At 37.1% G+C, this 17,668-nt stretch overlaps 1 protein-coding gene across 2 annotated transcripts in view; it reads left to right on the top strand.

Moving 5' to 3' along the window:
* Lhfpl1 (lipoma HMGIC fusion partner-like 1) overlaps window positions 1-17,668 on the top strand; it is a 55,630-nt gene that overhangs the window by 17,223 nt on the left and 20,739 nt on the right. For both annotated transcript variants that reach the window (XM_013025859.1, XM_013025860.1), the window contains one exon: window positions 109-207. In XM_013025859.1, the coding sequence (XP_012881313.1) occupies window positions 109-207 (99 nt within the window). The remainder of the gene's footprint in view (window positions 1-108; window positions 208-17,668) is intronic.

Below are 17,668 nucleotides of genomic sequence, written 5' to 3'. Positions count from 1 at the left end.
GGAAGAAGCAAATTTGAGCTGAACTACTCTTAGAGGGGGTGGTAAAATGAAGAAAAATTGTTACTTTTCTACATATATATACATATATATATATCCTTTCATTTCCAGGACTGCTGATAAGCTCAGGCTGTGCATTATATCCTTTAGGATGGAATAGCCCAGAGATAATGCAAACATGTGGGAATTTCTCCAATCAATTTCAGTTAGGTAAGGTGGGCTAAGCTGTTTTCAAAAGTTCTTCTTTGTTGTTATTTTTGCTTGTTTTATTATTTCATAAGCAGGCCTCTACTTGTTAGTGGTACTTTGCTTGAATTTCTCATGCCATTGTGGAAGGCTAGACATACCTGACTCTTTCAACTCATGGTATCTGGTTGTTAACTTCTACATTCTCAACTATATGCACTACTTCTGCACTTTTATATAATTCTCTGAGTAGTTTGTGGCAATACAATCTAGAAGGATTGAAAATAAGTGCAGCTGGGCACTGTGGCAGATACCAATAATTTCAGTACTCAGGAGGCTGAGCCATGTTTGTAGGAAATAATTGCTCTCTGTACAAACATGAAGGCAGGTCTCTATGCAGGATGTGATAAGTGTGGACAATGGAATGTCCAGTGTTCTTGATTCAGGACAGAGCTGATTAGAGAATATAATTGTGCCACAAGGGAAGAAATGAGAATATTATGGTCCTGCTAGCTGGGCCAGAGAAAATGGAAAATTTAACACATTTCTCCTACTTATTGTTAGATTTATGATTCAACTTTTTAAAAATGCTTTATTAATTTAAGTAAATCCTTCAAACCTTTGATAACGTTATTCCCCTTCAAGTAGTGTAGGTATGAAATAAAACAAACAAAACAAAATTTAGTTACTTTTTTATATAATTACTTTAACCAACCATGTGCTTTTAATATAGATCTATATACTTCTGGACTTTTCTCACAGAAACCTCCAATAAACACATGGCCCTTTTTATGGTATACAATTTTTAGCTTCAAAATATTCTGAGGATGGGTTGTGTAATACCTGTAATACCTGTAATACCTGTAATACTAGCTACTCAGGAGACCAAGATCTGAGGGTGGAGGCTAAAAGTCAGCCTAGCAAGGAAAGTCCATGAAACTCTTATCTCCAAATAACTGTGGCTCAAGTGATAGAACACTAGCCTTGAGCAAAAAAAAGCTCAAGGACAGTGCCTAAGCCCTGAATTCAAGCCACAGCACCAGCAATACACCGCCCCCTCCAAACCCCAAACCATATTCTCTGAGGAATTAAAAAATATTTTTAAGCTCCATTGCCAAACAAATCCTAATTTGAACACGTGAGACTATTTTCTTTGTTTATAAAATTTAATGTAAATATGCTTATATTTCCTTGCAGAAATATTAATATGTTAATTATACTATATCACATTAAGAGAGGAATGTGTTTTATATAATATTTAACACAATATTCTGATTCAAAAGTTCTAAAATCCAAAACACATTGGCCTCCAAGGGTTTCTAGTAAAGGATTGTAAATATGTGTTTTCTGTGAATACATCCATTGTTCTGCCTTAGCTAGAATTTTATTTTTTACCTTTCAAGAACTAGTTTTAGGGGGCTGGGAAGTTGGCTCAGTGGTAAGGCACTTGTCTTGCATGCCTGAGGCCCTGGGTTCGATTCATCAGCACCACATAAGAAAAAAGCCGGAAATGGCGCTGTGGCTCAAGTGGTAGAGCACTAGCCTTGAGCTGAAGAGCTGAGGGACAGCGCTCAGGCCCCACGACCAGACCCCCCACCCCAAAAAAAACAAAATCAAGAACTAGTTTTAGAATTTACTTTCTAATACCATCTAAACCTTATTATCTCACAATAATAATCCAAACTACATTATGTAAGTTCATAATGTGTATAAAATGCATATATGATGTCCATGTGTTAAAATTCATATTAAATCTCCAAATAAAAATGGTTTTATTTTAATGGATTACTAGTACACTACACAAAAGATTACAACTACACTACATAACTAACCTAATTGAATAAGGCTGATACCCTAAATTTATGCAACAAAATTGTTTCTTTGTGCAGAACATATAGCTATAAATAAAGCAATTATTTTATAAACTAAAAATACTTAACATGTGATAAAAAAATCCACTCTCTAAAAGTATACAATCAATGGTTTTTAGTATAGTCACAAGGTTAGGTAACCATCATTACTTTCCAATTGCAAAGTATTTTCATCAGCATAAAAGAAATCTCTTACCTATTAGTAGTCTGTTTACATTTGCTTGTCTCCCCAACCTGGAAACCACTGTTAGTATGGACTTACCTATTCTAAACATTTCATATAAATAAAATCATGCAGCACATTATTATTTGCGATGTAAAAATATTTGTTTTTGAAGAAATGAGGAACAAAATATACAGAGATTCAAAGTTGTCACATTGTTAAAGTTCTTTACATATTCAAAGCTCTGTATATTTTTCACATATGTGACATGCAGTACATCCTTCCATTCGGCAGGTTGTCATATAACATTCTTGATGTCATTCTTTTGAAGTGCATAAATATCTAATTTTGATGAAATCTGATTTACCTATTTTTTTATTGTAAAAAGGGGCTACAGTTACATGAGCAAGGTAATGAGTCCATTTCCTATCGAGCATTGTTACCCCCCTCCTTTGTTTTTCCCCTACCATCCCTTTCCTTCCTGCCTTCCCAATTCCTCCTTACCCCCCAAAAACTTTGTAAAGTTTGTTTACATTTTTCTAATTTGGGGAAGGGAAGGGAAATAACAAAATGCTGAAATAAGGATACAGCATGACCCATTGTAACAACGAGATGTACAATACACTATGTTAATTTACCTATTTTTTTCTTTTGGTATTTATGCATTTGCTCCCATATCTAAGAATGCATGGACTTATGAAAAGTTATGGTTTTTTATTTTTATTGATATATATTTTATTGTAAAGATACTGTGAAAAGTTATGCTTTGCCTCATATTTTTTGTGTATAGTTCTGTGTGAAAGTCTGACTTTATTATTTTGCATGTGTCTATTCAGTTATTGAAAAAACAATTATTTTCCTCTATTTAATGATCTTGGTAACCATACTGAAAAACAATTGCCTGTAAATGTAACTGTGTACCTGAGCTCTTGATTCTATTCCACTAATCTGTATATGCATCCCTAGGTCAGAACTCAGCTGTTTTGACTATCACAGATTTTTTTCAACATTTTATTGTCAAGGTGATGTACAGAAGGATTACAGTTACATAAGTAAGGTAGTAAGTACATTTCTTGTCAAACTTGTCACCCCTTGTTACCCCCCTCAATTTTCTCCCACTTTCCCTCCTCTCCACTTCCCCCCAATTTTACAGATAATTTCCAATATATTGTCTTGTGAGTATTGCTGTTGTATTGGTTTCCCCTTGGTCTTTGTCTCACCATTTTGTTGTTCCTCTTCCCTCACTAATTTAGAGAAACGCATATAAAATGCCCAGGGTACCAAAATCAAATACAGCAACAACAAGGGATAAACCATAGGGTGAAGAACACACAAAAGAAACAAGACTTCCTTATTGAAGATTAGATGGCTATAGGTCTGTGGGTTCATTTCTGGGTTTTCAATTCTATTCAGTTGGTTCTGAGGTCTCTTCTTGTGCCAGTACCAAGCTGTTTTGATTACTATGGCTTTGTACTAGAGTTTGAAATGTGATATTGATATTCTTCCAGCACTGTTCTTTCTGTTAAAGATCGTTTTTGCTATTCGGGGTCTTTTATTGTTCCACATGAATTTTTGGATTGCCTCTTCTATTTCCTTGAAGAATGAGGCTGGAATATTGATAGGTATCGCATTGAATTTGTAGATAGCCTTGGAAAGTATTGCCATTTTCAGGATGTTGATCTTTCCAATAGAGGAGCAAGGGAGTTTTTGCCACTTTCTAAGTTCTGTTTTGATTTTCTTTTTGAGGTTATTAAAGTTTTCATCATAGAGGTCCTTCACTTCTTTGGTTAAGTTAATTCCTAGGTATTTTATTTTTTGTGGGACTATTACGAATGGAGTTGCTTTCCTGATTTCAGCCACACTTTTCTCATTGTTGCCATACAGAAAAGCCATTGATGTTTGAGGGTTAATTTTATACCCTGCTACTTTGCCAAAGTTTTGAATCAGCTTGAATAATTTGGGAGGTTTCCCTTATTTGCAATTACTAGTATATGTCTGAGACAAGCAAAAATGGTCAGATAAGTTCATGTTAGGTGAAATGAATCCCAAGATAAGGATTCAAATGTTTTTTCTTTCTTGTGATTGTTTCTAACATATTTATAAGATGATTTCTTTTTTGCTTTGTATGTCCCTCCCCCCTGGGATAACCCCTGTTTTCACTTTATTTGATGTTGGTATAATTTGTGGAGGGGAAAGGAAAAACAAATTATTTAAATAGGGATACAGGTAGACCCATTGCAACAATGTGATGTACAAGGCATTATGTCGAAAAATGAACTTTACAACTTTGGCCCGGGGTGGGGGATGGGGAAGGAAGGAGGGGGGTGGGAGGGGAGCGGTGGGGGGGCGGGGAGATGGGAAGGGATGGGAATGGAAACAAAGGAGCAGGCACCAATGCTTGATAAGAAATGTACTCATTACCTTGCCCATGTAATTGTAACCCCTTTGTATGGTATTTTCACAATAAAATAGAAAAAAAAGAAACAAGACATCACATAATACATTAAAAACAACAACCACAATGTAAAACCTCTTATGTCCATGTGTTGGAGTTCATTTCACCTAGCATTATCTTATATGGTCATATGTACATGGCTATTGAGCTATTCTGCTCATCTGCTAGGATTATCCTAGGCATATACTTCTTATTACAAATGAGGGAAACATGGGACCTATATTTCTTTGAGTCTTGCTTATTTCACTCAATATGATTTTTCCTGTCTTTCCATTTCTTTGCAAATGGGGACGATGCCACTCTTTCTGATGGAAGCGTAGAATTCCATTGTATTTATGTATGTACATACACACATACATATGTATGTATGTATAGATAGATAGATAGATGTACATTTGCCACATTTTCTTGATCCATTCGTCTACTCAGGGACCATAGAGGTATCATAGATTTATAGTGATGAAATTGAAAGTTCAAGTTATCCTATTTCAAAACTCTTTTGACTGTTCTGAGTCCCTTGTACTCCCACGTGTACTTTATATTCAGCTTCTCAATTTCTGCACAATCCAGTTGTTATTTTTGTAGGTATTGTGTTCAATGTGTAGGTTCATTTAGGAGGTATTTTCCCTGTAATTTTAAGCTTTCTAATCTATTTACATGAGATGAATTTGTATTTACTTAGGCTATGTTTAATTTGTATCAACATATTTTTAGTAATTTTTTCATTTCTTGGGCAAAGTTGATTCCTAAGTATTTTTACTTTTAATTTTTACATTAATACATTTAATTATATTGTTATTATCTTTAAGTAGTTGTACAAAAGAGTTACCATTGAACAAATCAGTTTATAAGTACAATGCCTTTTGATCAATATTACCCCTTCATAATTCTCCCAACATCCCTCCCAATCTTATCCCGCCCCTTAATTTTCCTAGTTTTATAGGATATACATTGACTATTATTACTGTATTTCTCTCCCTCCCTTTTTTTGGACAATTTTTTTTGTCGGTCGTGGGGCTTGAACTCTTGGCCTGAATGCTGTCCCTCAGCTCTTCAGCTCAAGGTTAGTGCTCAACCACTTGAGCTACAGTGCCACTTCCTCCCCCTCCCTCTTTTTGACCACACTTTCATACCTTTCAAATACTAGTTTCGTGGTATTAGTTTTGTCAAATTGTGAGTTAGTTTTCCTAATATTTAAATTTTTAAAGTTTAATTAACAAGTAATTATATATTGCTTACTAGTTACAAGATAATGAGATTAGCCATGTGTACAATATAGGAAGAGTAAATCAGATTAATACACAAACATTTTCTTCACTTTATTTTTGCATCACTATTTTTTACTATATATATGTATATTATATATGCATATATGCAAGTGCTAGGGCCAGGGTGGTTTCTCTTAGCTTTTTGTTCAGGTTTTAGGTGGTTAATGAGATAAGATTCTCATGGATTTTCCTACCTGAGCTGGCTTTGAGCAATGGTTCTTATATCTCATGCTCCTGAGTAGCTAGGATTGCAGGTGTGAGTCACCGGTGACTGACTGAATTTTTATTTTTACATATTTACTTTGTAGTCTTCAGTCTTGCTGAATTCTCTTATTAATTTAATGCTTTTCTTCTGCTGGTCTTGATGCTTGAACTCAGGAACTGAGCACTGTCCCTGAGACTCTGTTTGCTCAAGGCTAGGGTTCTACCACTTTATCCATAGCACCACTGCTGGCTTTTTCTGAGTAGTTTTTTGGATATAAAAGTCTCATGGACTTTCCTAATTTAATGCTTTTCATTTTTTAAAATACTTTTTCTCTATTTTTAAAAATTTAATTTTATTGTCAAAGTGATATACAGAGGGATTATAGTTATATAAGTAAGTTAATGAGTACATTCCTTCTCGAACATGTTTCCCCCTCCCTCACTTTTCTTTTTTTAAATTTTATTTTATTTTGAAGACTCTGTACAGAGGGGTTACAGTTACATGAGTAAGGTAATGAGTACATATTTTGTCGAGCATTGTTACCCTCTCCTTTATTTTTCTCCCTAATTTTCCTTCTATTTTCCCTCCCCCCGCATTCCTCCTTCAAGTTGTACAGCCCAACATATTGTCTTGTGAATGTTGCTGTTGCATTTGTTTCCCCTCTGTCCTTTGTCTCACCATTTTGTTTTTTTCCCCTTTCCTTCCCTAATTCAGATAAATGTATATACAATGCCAAGGGTACTAAAATCAAGTACAGTGACACAAGGGGATAAGCTATAGGGGGAAAACACAAAAGAAAAAAAAAAGAAATCACATAGTACATTAAAAACATCAACAACAAAGAAAACTTGTTTCCATATCTTGGATTTCATTTCCCTTAGCATCATCTTATATGGCCATATGTATATAGCTATTGAGCTATTCTGCTCATCTGCTAGGACTATCCTAGGCATATACTGCTTATTACAAATGAGGGAAACAATGGGATCTATGTTTCTTTGGGTCTGGATTACTTCACTTAATATGGTTTTTTCCAAGTCTTTCTAGTTCCTTACGAATGGGGTGATGCCATTCTTCCTGATGGAAGCAAAGAATTCTATTTTGTATATATACCACATTTTCTTGATCCATTCATCTACTGAAGGGCATCTGGGTTGACACAGCAATCTCACTCCTGGGCATTTACGCAAATAACCATAAACAAGGCCACATTAAAGCTACCAGCACAACCATGTTCATTGCAGCATTATTTACCATAGCTAAGATATGGTATTTAATGCTTTTTTTTTTGCTTTTTTATTGTGAAAATACCCTACAGACGGGTTACAAATACATGGGCAAGGTAATGAGTACATTTCTTATCAAACATTGTTGCCTCCTCCTTTGTTTCCCCTTCCCATCCCTTCCCATATCCCCCGCCCATCCTCCACCTTCTGTGCCAAAGTTGTAAAGTTCTTTTTTCGACATAATGTCTTGTACATCTCATTGTTGCGATGGGTCCAACTGTATCCTTATTTAAACAATTGGTTTTTTCCCTTCCCCTCCACAAATTATACCAACATCAAATACAGTGAAAACAGGGTTTTACCGTGGGGGAGGGACATACAAAGCAACAAAGAAATATCTTATAAATATGTTAGAAACAATTGCAAGAAAGAAAAACCATTTGAGTCCTTATCTTGGGATTCATTTGGCCTAACACCACCTTATCTGACCGTTTCTGCTTGTCTCAGACATATACTAGTTATTGCTTTTAAAATGGATTTCCTAAGATTTTCTATTTAGAAGATGTGCCATCCAAGAATAGAAAGTTTGAGTTCTTTCTTTCCAATCTAGATGGTTTGTTTGTTTTCCTTGAGTACTGCCTTGGCAAGGATCTCCAGGATAATGTAAAATAGCAGTATGAAGAGCAGAAATTCTTCTTTTAATACTGGTCTTAGGGGTAAAGCATCTGTTTTTTATCATTAAATATTATTGCTGTCAATCATACCACAAAATTATGTTTCATTTCTTCTTTTACTTGAGTACATACACCTTATTTATTTCTGTCTTATACTGTATAACTTTCTGATCTTCTAGTACTCCTCCCCTAAACATCCTGGAGAATTATTTTGTGAATCCTTTAAAATAAAAAAGAATACCAAGGCCTGCTTTAGTGAAGCCTCAGTGCTCCCTTTGCGGAACTACCTTTGAATTCTTCCGGCTTTTTAAATAATTTCCTTCCTTCATTGTCTGTCCATATTCTCCAATTTCATGTCTCCATAGTAGCACCTTTCTAGTGAATATTGAATGTAGTGAAAACCTGTTCCATCCTTGATTCTTTGTTAGCTGGCCAAACATATACAACTCTTCCAACTACACTAACAGTTATTTGTTTGCAATGAATAGCTCCAGGAGTAACAGTAAGACATGCATTGTAATTTGAGGATCTCTTATGATGTATCAGAAACGACATACTTAGGAATATCAAAGACAGAAATAGGGTCTTCCTCCTCAGACATTTCTTTATCACTATAGATGTCACTATAGTGTGGAAGTATCCTTACCACTTGTTAGGTATAATAAGGATGTGTGAATGAGATCAGTGAAATGTGCTCTGAAATTCCAGTGTGCATAGAATTGTCTCTTTTTCCCAAGGGACAGCATGGTGCACTGAAAGATCATAGGCTTCATAATTGGACATCTCTGTTGACATCCAAGCTCTGACAACTAAGTAGTTAGACATGGGCAGTTGCTTTATAGGATCTTAATGCACTTACTACTATTACTAGTATCAATGTTAATGCATAACAATAAAAGATATATGAAAATATTTACTACAGCATTTGACCCAAAGTAAATGGTGCCTCTCTCGGAAAGATAGCAGTCATTGTGCTAAGTTATAGACTATCAGTTGGTGGCATTCCAAACACTACAACATGCTCTGTATTTTTGAAAATGAGATGCCCAAAGATAAAATCAACCCATACATAATCCATATTAAAGGAGCAAATCTTTCTACATGACTTTCTTGAAAGAGATGAAGACAGTACAAAGGAGAGTAGATGGAAGCATCGTCAATTTGTTACAGTATAACATTGCTCACTCGGACACACTGACAGTAGGAAGAAGTCCCCTTCAATTACTCTTTCCACAAATTTCCATTACAGTTTTTAGTCCTAATTTGAATTGTTAAAGATAGAACTTGTATTAAACCCCTAGTATTGATGTATATGTAGAGCTAAACATAACCACAAATTTACCTTCTTCCCATAAAGATGCCAAGTCTGTATCCAATCCCTGATCCCCAAATCTGGGTTGGCCAATAATGGCTTCAACCTAAATGTATTTAAATCTCCTTAAAGTTCATGTTTCTCAATGCCTATCTAAATATTTGAGACAAGAACTATGTTGGATTTTAGAATATTGGGGGATACATATGACAGTGCATCTTTGAGTTGTGACCCAAGTCTCAAAACAAAGTTTATTTATGTTAGATACTAACACACACACACACACACACACACAGAGCTTGGAATTTTTTTAGTAGTTAATTGGAGATAAGAGTCTCATGGACTTTCTTGCCCAAGTTGACTTCAAATTATGGTGCTCAGATCTCAGCCTCCTGAGGAGTCAGGATTATAAGTGTGAGCTACCAGCACCCAGCTGGCCTCTCACATAAGTTCACCTGGATTTTTTTTTCACTTTTGTCTTCATGTGCTACTTACAAAGATTGCAGATTTTGGAGTATTTAAGGCTTCAGATTAAGAAAAAAGATTTCTGATTTTCAGATCATGAAAGCTCAGCCTATACTGAACATAGCACTTTAGGAAGTTCAGCTATATTTGTTTGGAGTAGAAAGTTGAAAAGTAAATACACTATAAGAGGAAGGTTGTACATGAGCATTCCAGTGTCTTTGTGCTATTTAATGCTTTACATTTCACTTAGAGAGTGAAAGATTTCTTTCTGAAAAGGACTGAGTGATGCTAAACAGTCCAACTTATTTTTGTGTAATTGTCAGCATTTAAAAGAGAGGTTTCCATGTCCCTTTGAAACTGATTTCATTTATCATTAATTATTTAATTCAGTGCTACAGAAGTGGAGTTGTCCCAATGTTTCTGCAGATTTGACTTGCTTGTTGGAGATCAGCTCTGATATCAATTTAAGTAATGGATTGCAACAAGGACCTAATGTATATAGAATAAAGAATAAAACAGTGAGGTAATGGTAGAATGACTCATGTTCAAGTGTGAACACTGTCAGTTACTAATTTTGCAAACCTGAGCATACTACTGAACCTCACCATACCTCCCTTAATGGGGATTGGTAACTCTGTTTCTCATATTGTTATTGTGATGAATAAGGTAATAGATACATAAGGTGCAGAACAGAATGCATTCATATGGTCTGTAATTTGTACATTATGTAATTTGTAATCAGCCTAGTTCTCAAGCACTTTGTCTTCTTTTGTGGTGGCACTTGAACTCAGGGACTGGGTGCTATGCTTGAACTTTTTTGTTCAAGGCTAGTGCTCTACCACTTTGAGCCACTTACTATTTGCTGGTGGTTAATTGGTGAGTCAGAGTTGAGCCCTGGTGGCTCATGCCTATAAATCCTAGCTATTCAGGAGGCTGAGATCTGAGGATTGCAGTTCAAAGCCAGCCTGGGCAGAAAAGCCCATGAGACTCTTATCTCCAATAAACAACTCAGAAAAAGGCAAAAGTAATGCTGTAGCTCAAGTGGTAGCATGTTGTCTTGAGAAAAATGAGGCTCAGAGGCAGGGCCCAGGCCCTGACTTCAAGCTCCAAGACCAGCAGGAAAAAATAAGTCTGACAAACTTCATAGCCGGGCTGGCTTTAAACCACAATCCTCAAGATCTCAGCCTCCCTCAGTGAGTAGTTTGGATTACAGGTGTGAGCCACCAGTGTCCAGCTCAAGCCCTTATTTTGGAGAGGATGAAAAATGTTGGCTTCTGAGGTGGGAGAGAGGAGGGACTTATATCATTTGGCAAAGGCCTACAATAAAAACTACACAAAGGCCACCTGTGTGCTCACTGTGTTTCCTTTCACTGAGGCTCATTTCCTTTATTCTTCTATCATTTCTTGTCATTCTTGCCAGTTCAAAGCCTTTACAGTGATTTGGGGTTTGACCTTTGTGGTTTCAGTTTCCAGGCATTTCCTGTTAACTTTCTTTTCTGTTAGTTTCTTCCCTTAGGGATCTCTGTTTCTTTGTGCTCATCACAGCACAATAAGGCAGTTTAACATATTCTGTCCACAAAGGGGCAGCAGAGTGTGGTAGAAGCAGGCCTGTACAGTGTACCAGAACACCTGAGCATTTATTTTTCTTTCTTTTTTTCTGGGGGCGGGGTCTGGTCATGGGGCCTGAACTCTGGGCCTGGGCGCTGTCCCTCAGCTCTTCAGCTCAAGGTTAGCGTTCTACCACTGGAGCCACAGCGTCACTTCCAGCTTTTTTAAAAATTGCTATGTGGTGCTGAGGAATCGAACCCAGGGCCTCATGCATGCAAGGCAAGCACTCTACTACTGAGCCACCTTCTCAGCCCTAGCATTTATTTTTCTAAGCTTGTGTGGACATACCACTTTTCAACTCTGAGCCTTAGTTTCAGTTTTTGAAATAGAAATGGACTAGATGGAGGCAGTTAACCAGAGAGCTGACGTACCTACTTACCACCCTATCATATCTAGTGAGGCTTTGATCTAATTTAATATTTATCTGTTTTGTTCTTAAAAAGCAGAAAGGTCATACATCCTTACCCCCGCCCCCCCCCCACACAAATGAACATACAAGCACACACACATAAATGAGCATAGTACATTGAATAACAATAAAACAAAATGTTAAAAAAAATGATACAAAGCCCAACAACCTGAGTGCCTGTGGCTCATGCCTGTAATCCTAGCTACTCAGGAGGCTGAGATCTGAGGATCTTGGTTCAAAGTCATCCTGGGCAGGAAAGTCTGTAAGACTCTTATCTCCAATAAACGACTAGAAAACCGTAAGTGGCACTGTGGTTCAAGCAGTAGTGAGCTTGCATTGAGCTGAACAGCGCAAGGACAGCGCCCAGGCCCAGAGTTCAAGCCTCATGACCAAAAAAAAGAAAAAGCCCAACTACAAACTGATTGTCTAAATATATGGTAGCCACAAGATGGCAGTAAAGTCAGGAAAATTCTTTCTGGACTTCCTCGGAGCCTCATGTTAAATGATGTGAATCACACTTATTTCTTTGCTTCTGTATCTTTCACTGGGGGAGTTCCTTCTGAAAACCTTACTCCATCACCTTACTTGTGTGGTTAGTCTTTCCTTGTCTACGGTAGAATGATATAACTTAAGCCTTTGTTTAAAAGTTGAATATATTTGAAAGGGGATACTTAATACTGTAACCTCCAAGTTACAGAGCAGTGGCTGTAAAAGTGACATGAGATAATATACTTAACACATTTATTTTTAAGGCCAGCACCCAACAACTGATATTATTATGATTGTTCTTATTATAGGCTAGACAAATCAGGAAGGTTTTTTTAATAATAAATGAAAATGGGGTTCAAAGGGAGAAAGGAAAGAAAATAATGACTACTGCAATTCTAGGAGTGGTTTCCCAGTGAGGTTAGACTTATAGGGTTTAAAATATATGTTATATCAGTGGTTTTTGTTATATTTTTTCAAACTATTAATACCAAGCCTTACTTTAGTGAATGTTGGTAAACACTGAGAAAGATAAAAAAGTATCTCTCAAGTAAAAGTCTCTAACCCTGCATCAAACATGATATAGATTTACAATAAATGTTTATTCTTTTGCACTTTTTCTCTATAGGCTAAATATGTGTGAGCTAATTTTGTGGTCTACTTTAGATGGTTTTCCAGTGGCTGTATGTAAGAATCCTCTGGGCCTAGTGCCACTGGCTCAAGACTGTAATCCTAGCCAATCAGAAGACTGAGATTTGAGGATCACAGTTCGAAACCAGCAGGAGCAAGAGAATCCATGAGTCTCTCTCTATCTCTCTTTTTTTTTGTCAGTCATAGAGCCTGACCTCTGGGCCTGGGCACTGTCCCTCAGCTCTTCAGCTCAAGGCTAGTGCTCTACCACTTGAGCCACACCACCACTCCTGTCTTTTTCTGTTTATGTGGTGCTGAGGAATCAAACCCAGGCATTCATGCATGCAATGCAAGCAATCTACCACTGAGACACCTTCCCAGCCCCCATGAGACTCTTATCTCCAGTAAGCTACCCCCCAAAAAGCAGGAAGTGGAGCTATGTCTCAAGTGGTAATGCACTAACCTTGAGCAAAAGAAATTCAAGGACAGAAGTTGGGCCCTGAGTTCAAGTCCCTGGACCAACACACACACACACACACACACACACACACACAGAGAGAGAGAGAGAGAGAGAGAGAGAATCCTTTGGACCCTTCCCCCAGAAATATCAATCCAGTAGTTCTAGAGAACAGCTTAATAATCTGCATCTGATGTATGATGTATTTGGTTACTGACAGACCAGTGGACAGAATGTTTAGCTGAGAGAAGAAGGAATTAAGAAGTGTTAATCGTCCTAGTCTCTGTGCTGTATGCTTTATGCATGTCACCTTCCTTGACTCACCCAGCTGTTCTATGAGACAATTTCCTCACAGTGGTGGGGAAACACCAGTGGTACTAAAACTCAGGTTAAATGATTTGCCCCAGAGGTTCAGTTAGTAAGGGACAGGACTTAGGATCAAACATGGTTCCCTGAAACACCACTAGGAGGGGCTTTCAGAAATCTCTATACAACACTGACTTCCCAAGATTACATGAGCCTAGGCCCAGTTTCTATACCAACTGACTAACTGGAGATTTTTAAAGTATACTTAATTTGGCTGCTCAAATCCTTTTGGTAGAATAATCTTGCCAGTAACTGATATTTGATGAGTGAATAAAACAAGTGGAACCAAATTCAATGAGATGATAGATTTTTATATTTAAATTATAGTACTCAAAGTTATTATCATAGCATTTATAACTACTCACTGTATTGGTTTGCTTTTCATTGCAATGACATGACTGACACTTAAACTAAGGATTTTTGGCTGAGAGTTTCTGAGATTTCAGTTTATACTGTTTGATTACATTGATTTGGGAACCATAGTGAGGCAGAAAAAGATAGCAGAAAGATGTGCAAGAGGCTATTTTTTTTACTTCATGGTGGACAAGAAGCAGAGAAAGACAATGAAGGGCTGGAGACAAAATACAGCCCCCAAGGGCATACTTCATGTGGCCTATTCCTTCTGTGTAGGCCCTATCTTCTAAAGTTACCAGAACTTACTAAAATAGTACAACCAGATAGGGAACAGCATTTAACAAATGAACTCCTGGAAGAAATTGGTCCATATATAAACCATAACTCTCAGAGACTTTGGACCAAGGATAGTCTCTTTGATGTGTAACTGTTGGCTAATGCAATATGGAAATAAATAATGCTCAAAGTTTCTATTGTTAGTATGGGGCTAAGTCAATGGCTAGAATGAAGGAGAATTTACCCTTGTGTCCTGAAATAGGTCAGTCTGCTGGGTCTGGCCTTCTAGCAGTTTTTGAAGACTATGCCAAAATGGATAATAGACAGTCAGCTAGCATATTCTGCTTATCTACTGAATGCAAGATGCAAAATAAAGCAGTATATAAATGCAGAGAATTCAAGGACATAATCTTTAAGGAGCTTGTAATTTATTTGAGGTGACATTTATATGGCTACCTAGCAAATGCAGCCATAATGATGTTAATTCAAATGTGTGGCATCATCAGAAGAAGTAAATACAGTCACAGTGCCAAGGCACACAAAGAACATTGTTGAATCTATTTTCCTTCCCTTAATATAAGTCCCCATCTGGATTACTGGAAACAATCCTTCACTTCCTCCTTATCCCCACCACTACAAATGCTGAGAAATTGCTGTGTGTCTGCCTAACAAGCATGATATCCTGAGTTCAAACTCCAGTTCTGAAAAATTAAAAAAATATAATGTACACCACTCCTTTTTGTCTTTCCCATTCTGTAGCCAAAATTATATGTATAAAGTTCAAATCATATGTCCCCTTTAGCAATTGTTTGTTTCCTGTTGCCTTCCGTCTCAAGTCCTTGTGAAGGCATACCAGGACCATGACCACCCCTTTCTTTGCCAACTTCTTCTGGTCATGCTCTTTCACACATTTGCAACTTGACTGCTATTGCCCTCTGCAAGGAGTACCCTTCTCCTTTTCTTTGTCTGACTAACTGTTGATTCTTTCTCAACATCTGCTTGTCCTATTTATACAGGATTTGATGGCCTTTGTCTGTACACTTGTAGTATCACTCATCATAGCATTTATCACAGTAATAGTCAGTTTACTTGTCTTATATCCACTTTTGGCTCCCTTTCACTCATTTAGTTTGTTGTTCTTAACCTACATGGGAACAACTTGTTAAAATTTATTACTTTCTACAAAGCCCAATAGGTGGAAATACTTAACTGACATTAAATATTACTACTCCAGTTACTGGGTTAATGCTAAACATTTCAATGAGATGCAACAGAGAGCTAGTGAGCAGATGTTAGATGTGGATGAATATTTTCTTTTACATTAGCATATATTAACAGTGCAAGCGAGTGTCACTGTGATAATTCCTCAGAATTCTACAGTGTATGATAAGTTTATGCCAGGAGTCAGTTTCTTAGAAGCCTAGTGTTACAGGGAGATCTTGCTGAATAAAAGTGGTCTAGTGTTTTGTTAGTTTTTTTAAACTTGTTTAATTGTGAAGACTGTCCAAAGCTATTCTCAGAAGATGCTGCAGGTTTAGTCAATAAAGGGTGACATTATGACATGGGAGTTTAGGATCAGGAAGGGACCATCTGGAGAAATATTATCATTGAAACAGTATCATTGAAATTGGCTTGAGATGTGATTTTTTGCATTGAAGAAAAAGAGGAGCGTAATACAACAGGATGACAACATAAGAAATAATGGTAACGATAATAGGAAATCATGAGGAGATCTTAGTAGCAAATGCTGAGTACTGGTTGAGAAGGATTTAATAGGTCTCAGTTTGCTTGACAGATGTGGGAGTGAGTGAAAATATCACACAAATCAATGCATTTATTTTTATAAGTTTTTTATTGTAAAAACTACTGTACAGAGGGGTTACAGTTACATGAGTAAGGTAGTGAGTACATTTCCTACCAAGCATTGTCACCTACTCTTGCATTTTCCCCTACCATCCCTTCACTCCCCACCTCCCCAACTCATCCAGCCCCCAACCCCCCACCAAAGATGTAAAGTTGGTTTTTAATATAGTGCCTTCAACATCTCATTGTTACAATAAGTCAACATGTAGCCTTATTTAAGCATTTTGTTACTGCCCTTCCCCTCCCAAAATTATAAATATGTATATATAAGATGCAGGGCACCAGAATCAAATACAGTGAAAGCATGGGTTATACCGTGGGGGAGGGACATACAAAGCAACATAGAAATCATCTTATAAATATGTTAGAAACAGTTGCATGAAAGGAAAAAAAACAAAAACGCATTTAAATACTTACCTTGGGGTTCATTTCACCTAACATCAACTTATCTGATGTTTTCTGCTTGACTCAGACATATACTAGTTATTGCAAATAAGGGAAACCATGGGACCTATAAGGAACATTGAAAGACCCTGAATGGCAAAAATGATCCTTAACACAAAGAACAGTGCTGGAGGAATATCAATACCAAGTTTCAAACTCTACTACAAAGCCATAGTAATCAAAACAGCTTGGTACTGGCATAAGAACAGACCCCAGGACCAATGGAATAGAATTGAAAACCCAGAAATGAACCCACAGACCTTCAATAAGGGAGCTAAAAAAATAGACTGGAAGAAAGACAGCCTCTTCAGTAAATGGTGCTGGTAAAATTGGTTAACTGCTTGTAGAAAACTAAAGCTAGATCCTTATATATCACCCTGCACCAGAATCAACTCCAAATGGATCAAAGACCTCGGAGTCAAAGCAGACACTCTGAAAACATTACAGGATGGAATAGGAGAAACCCGAGGTCTCCGTGGCACAGGCCAAAATTTTCTTAATAGAGACCCAGAAACACAACAAATCAAAGAAAGCTTGGACAAATGGGATTGCATGAAATTGCAGAGCTTCTTCATGGCAAAGGACATAGCTAGCAAGATCAATAGAAAGCCCACGGATTGGGAGAAGATCTTCACTAGCCATACAACGGACAGGGGTCTCATATCTAAAATATACCTGGAACTTAAAAAAATTAAATCCCCCCAAAACAAATCTTCAAAGAAACAACTGCCCAATAAATAAGTGGTCTAAAGAGTTAAAAAGAAACTTCTCTGAAGAGGAAAGAAGGACGGCCAATGGACACATGAAGAAATGTTCAACCTCTCTAGCCATAAAAGAAATGCAAATCAAAACAACATTCACCCCAGTTAGAATGGCTATAATCAAGAACTCTAATAACAACAGATGCTAGAGGGATGTGGACAGAAAGGAACCTTACTTCATTGTTGGTGGGA

Source organism: Dipodomys ordii, unplaced genomic scaffold (assembly GCF_000151885.1).
Source record: "Dipodomys ordii isolate 6190 unplaced genomic scaffold, Dord_2.0 Scaffold88, whole genome shotgun sequence".
Lineage (NCBI taxonomy): Eukaryota > Metazoa > Chordata > Mammalia > Rodentia > Heteromyidae > Dipodomys > Dipodomys ordii.
Note: the sequence above shows the minus strand (reverse complement) of the source record. Positions and strands in the feature narration are given on the sequence as shown.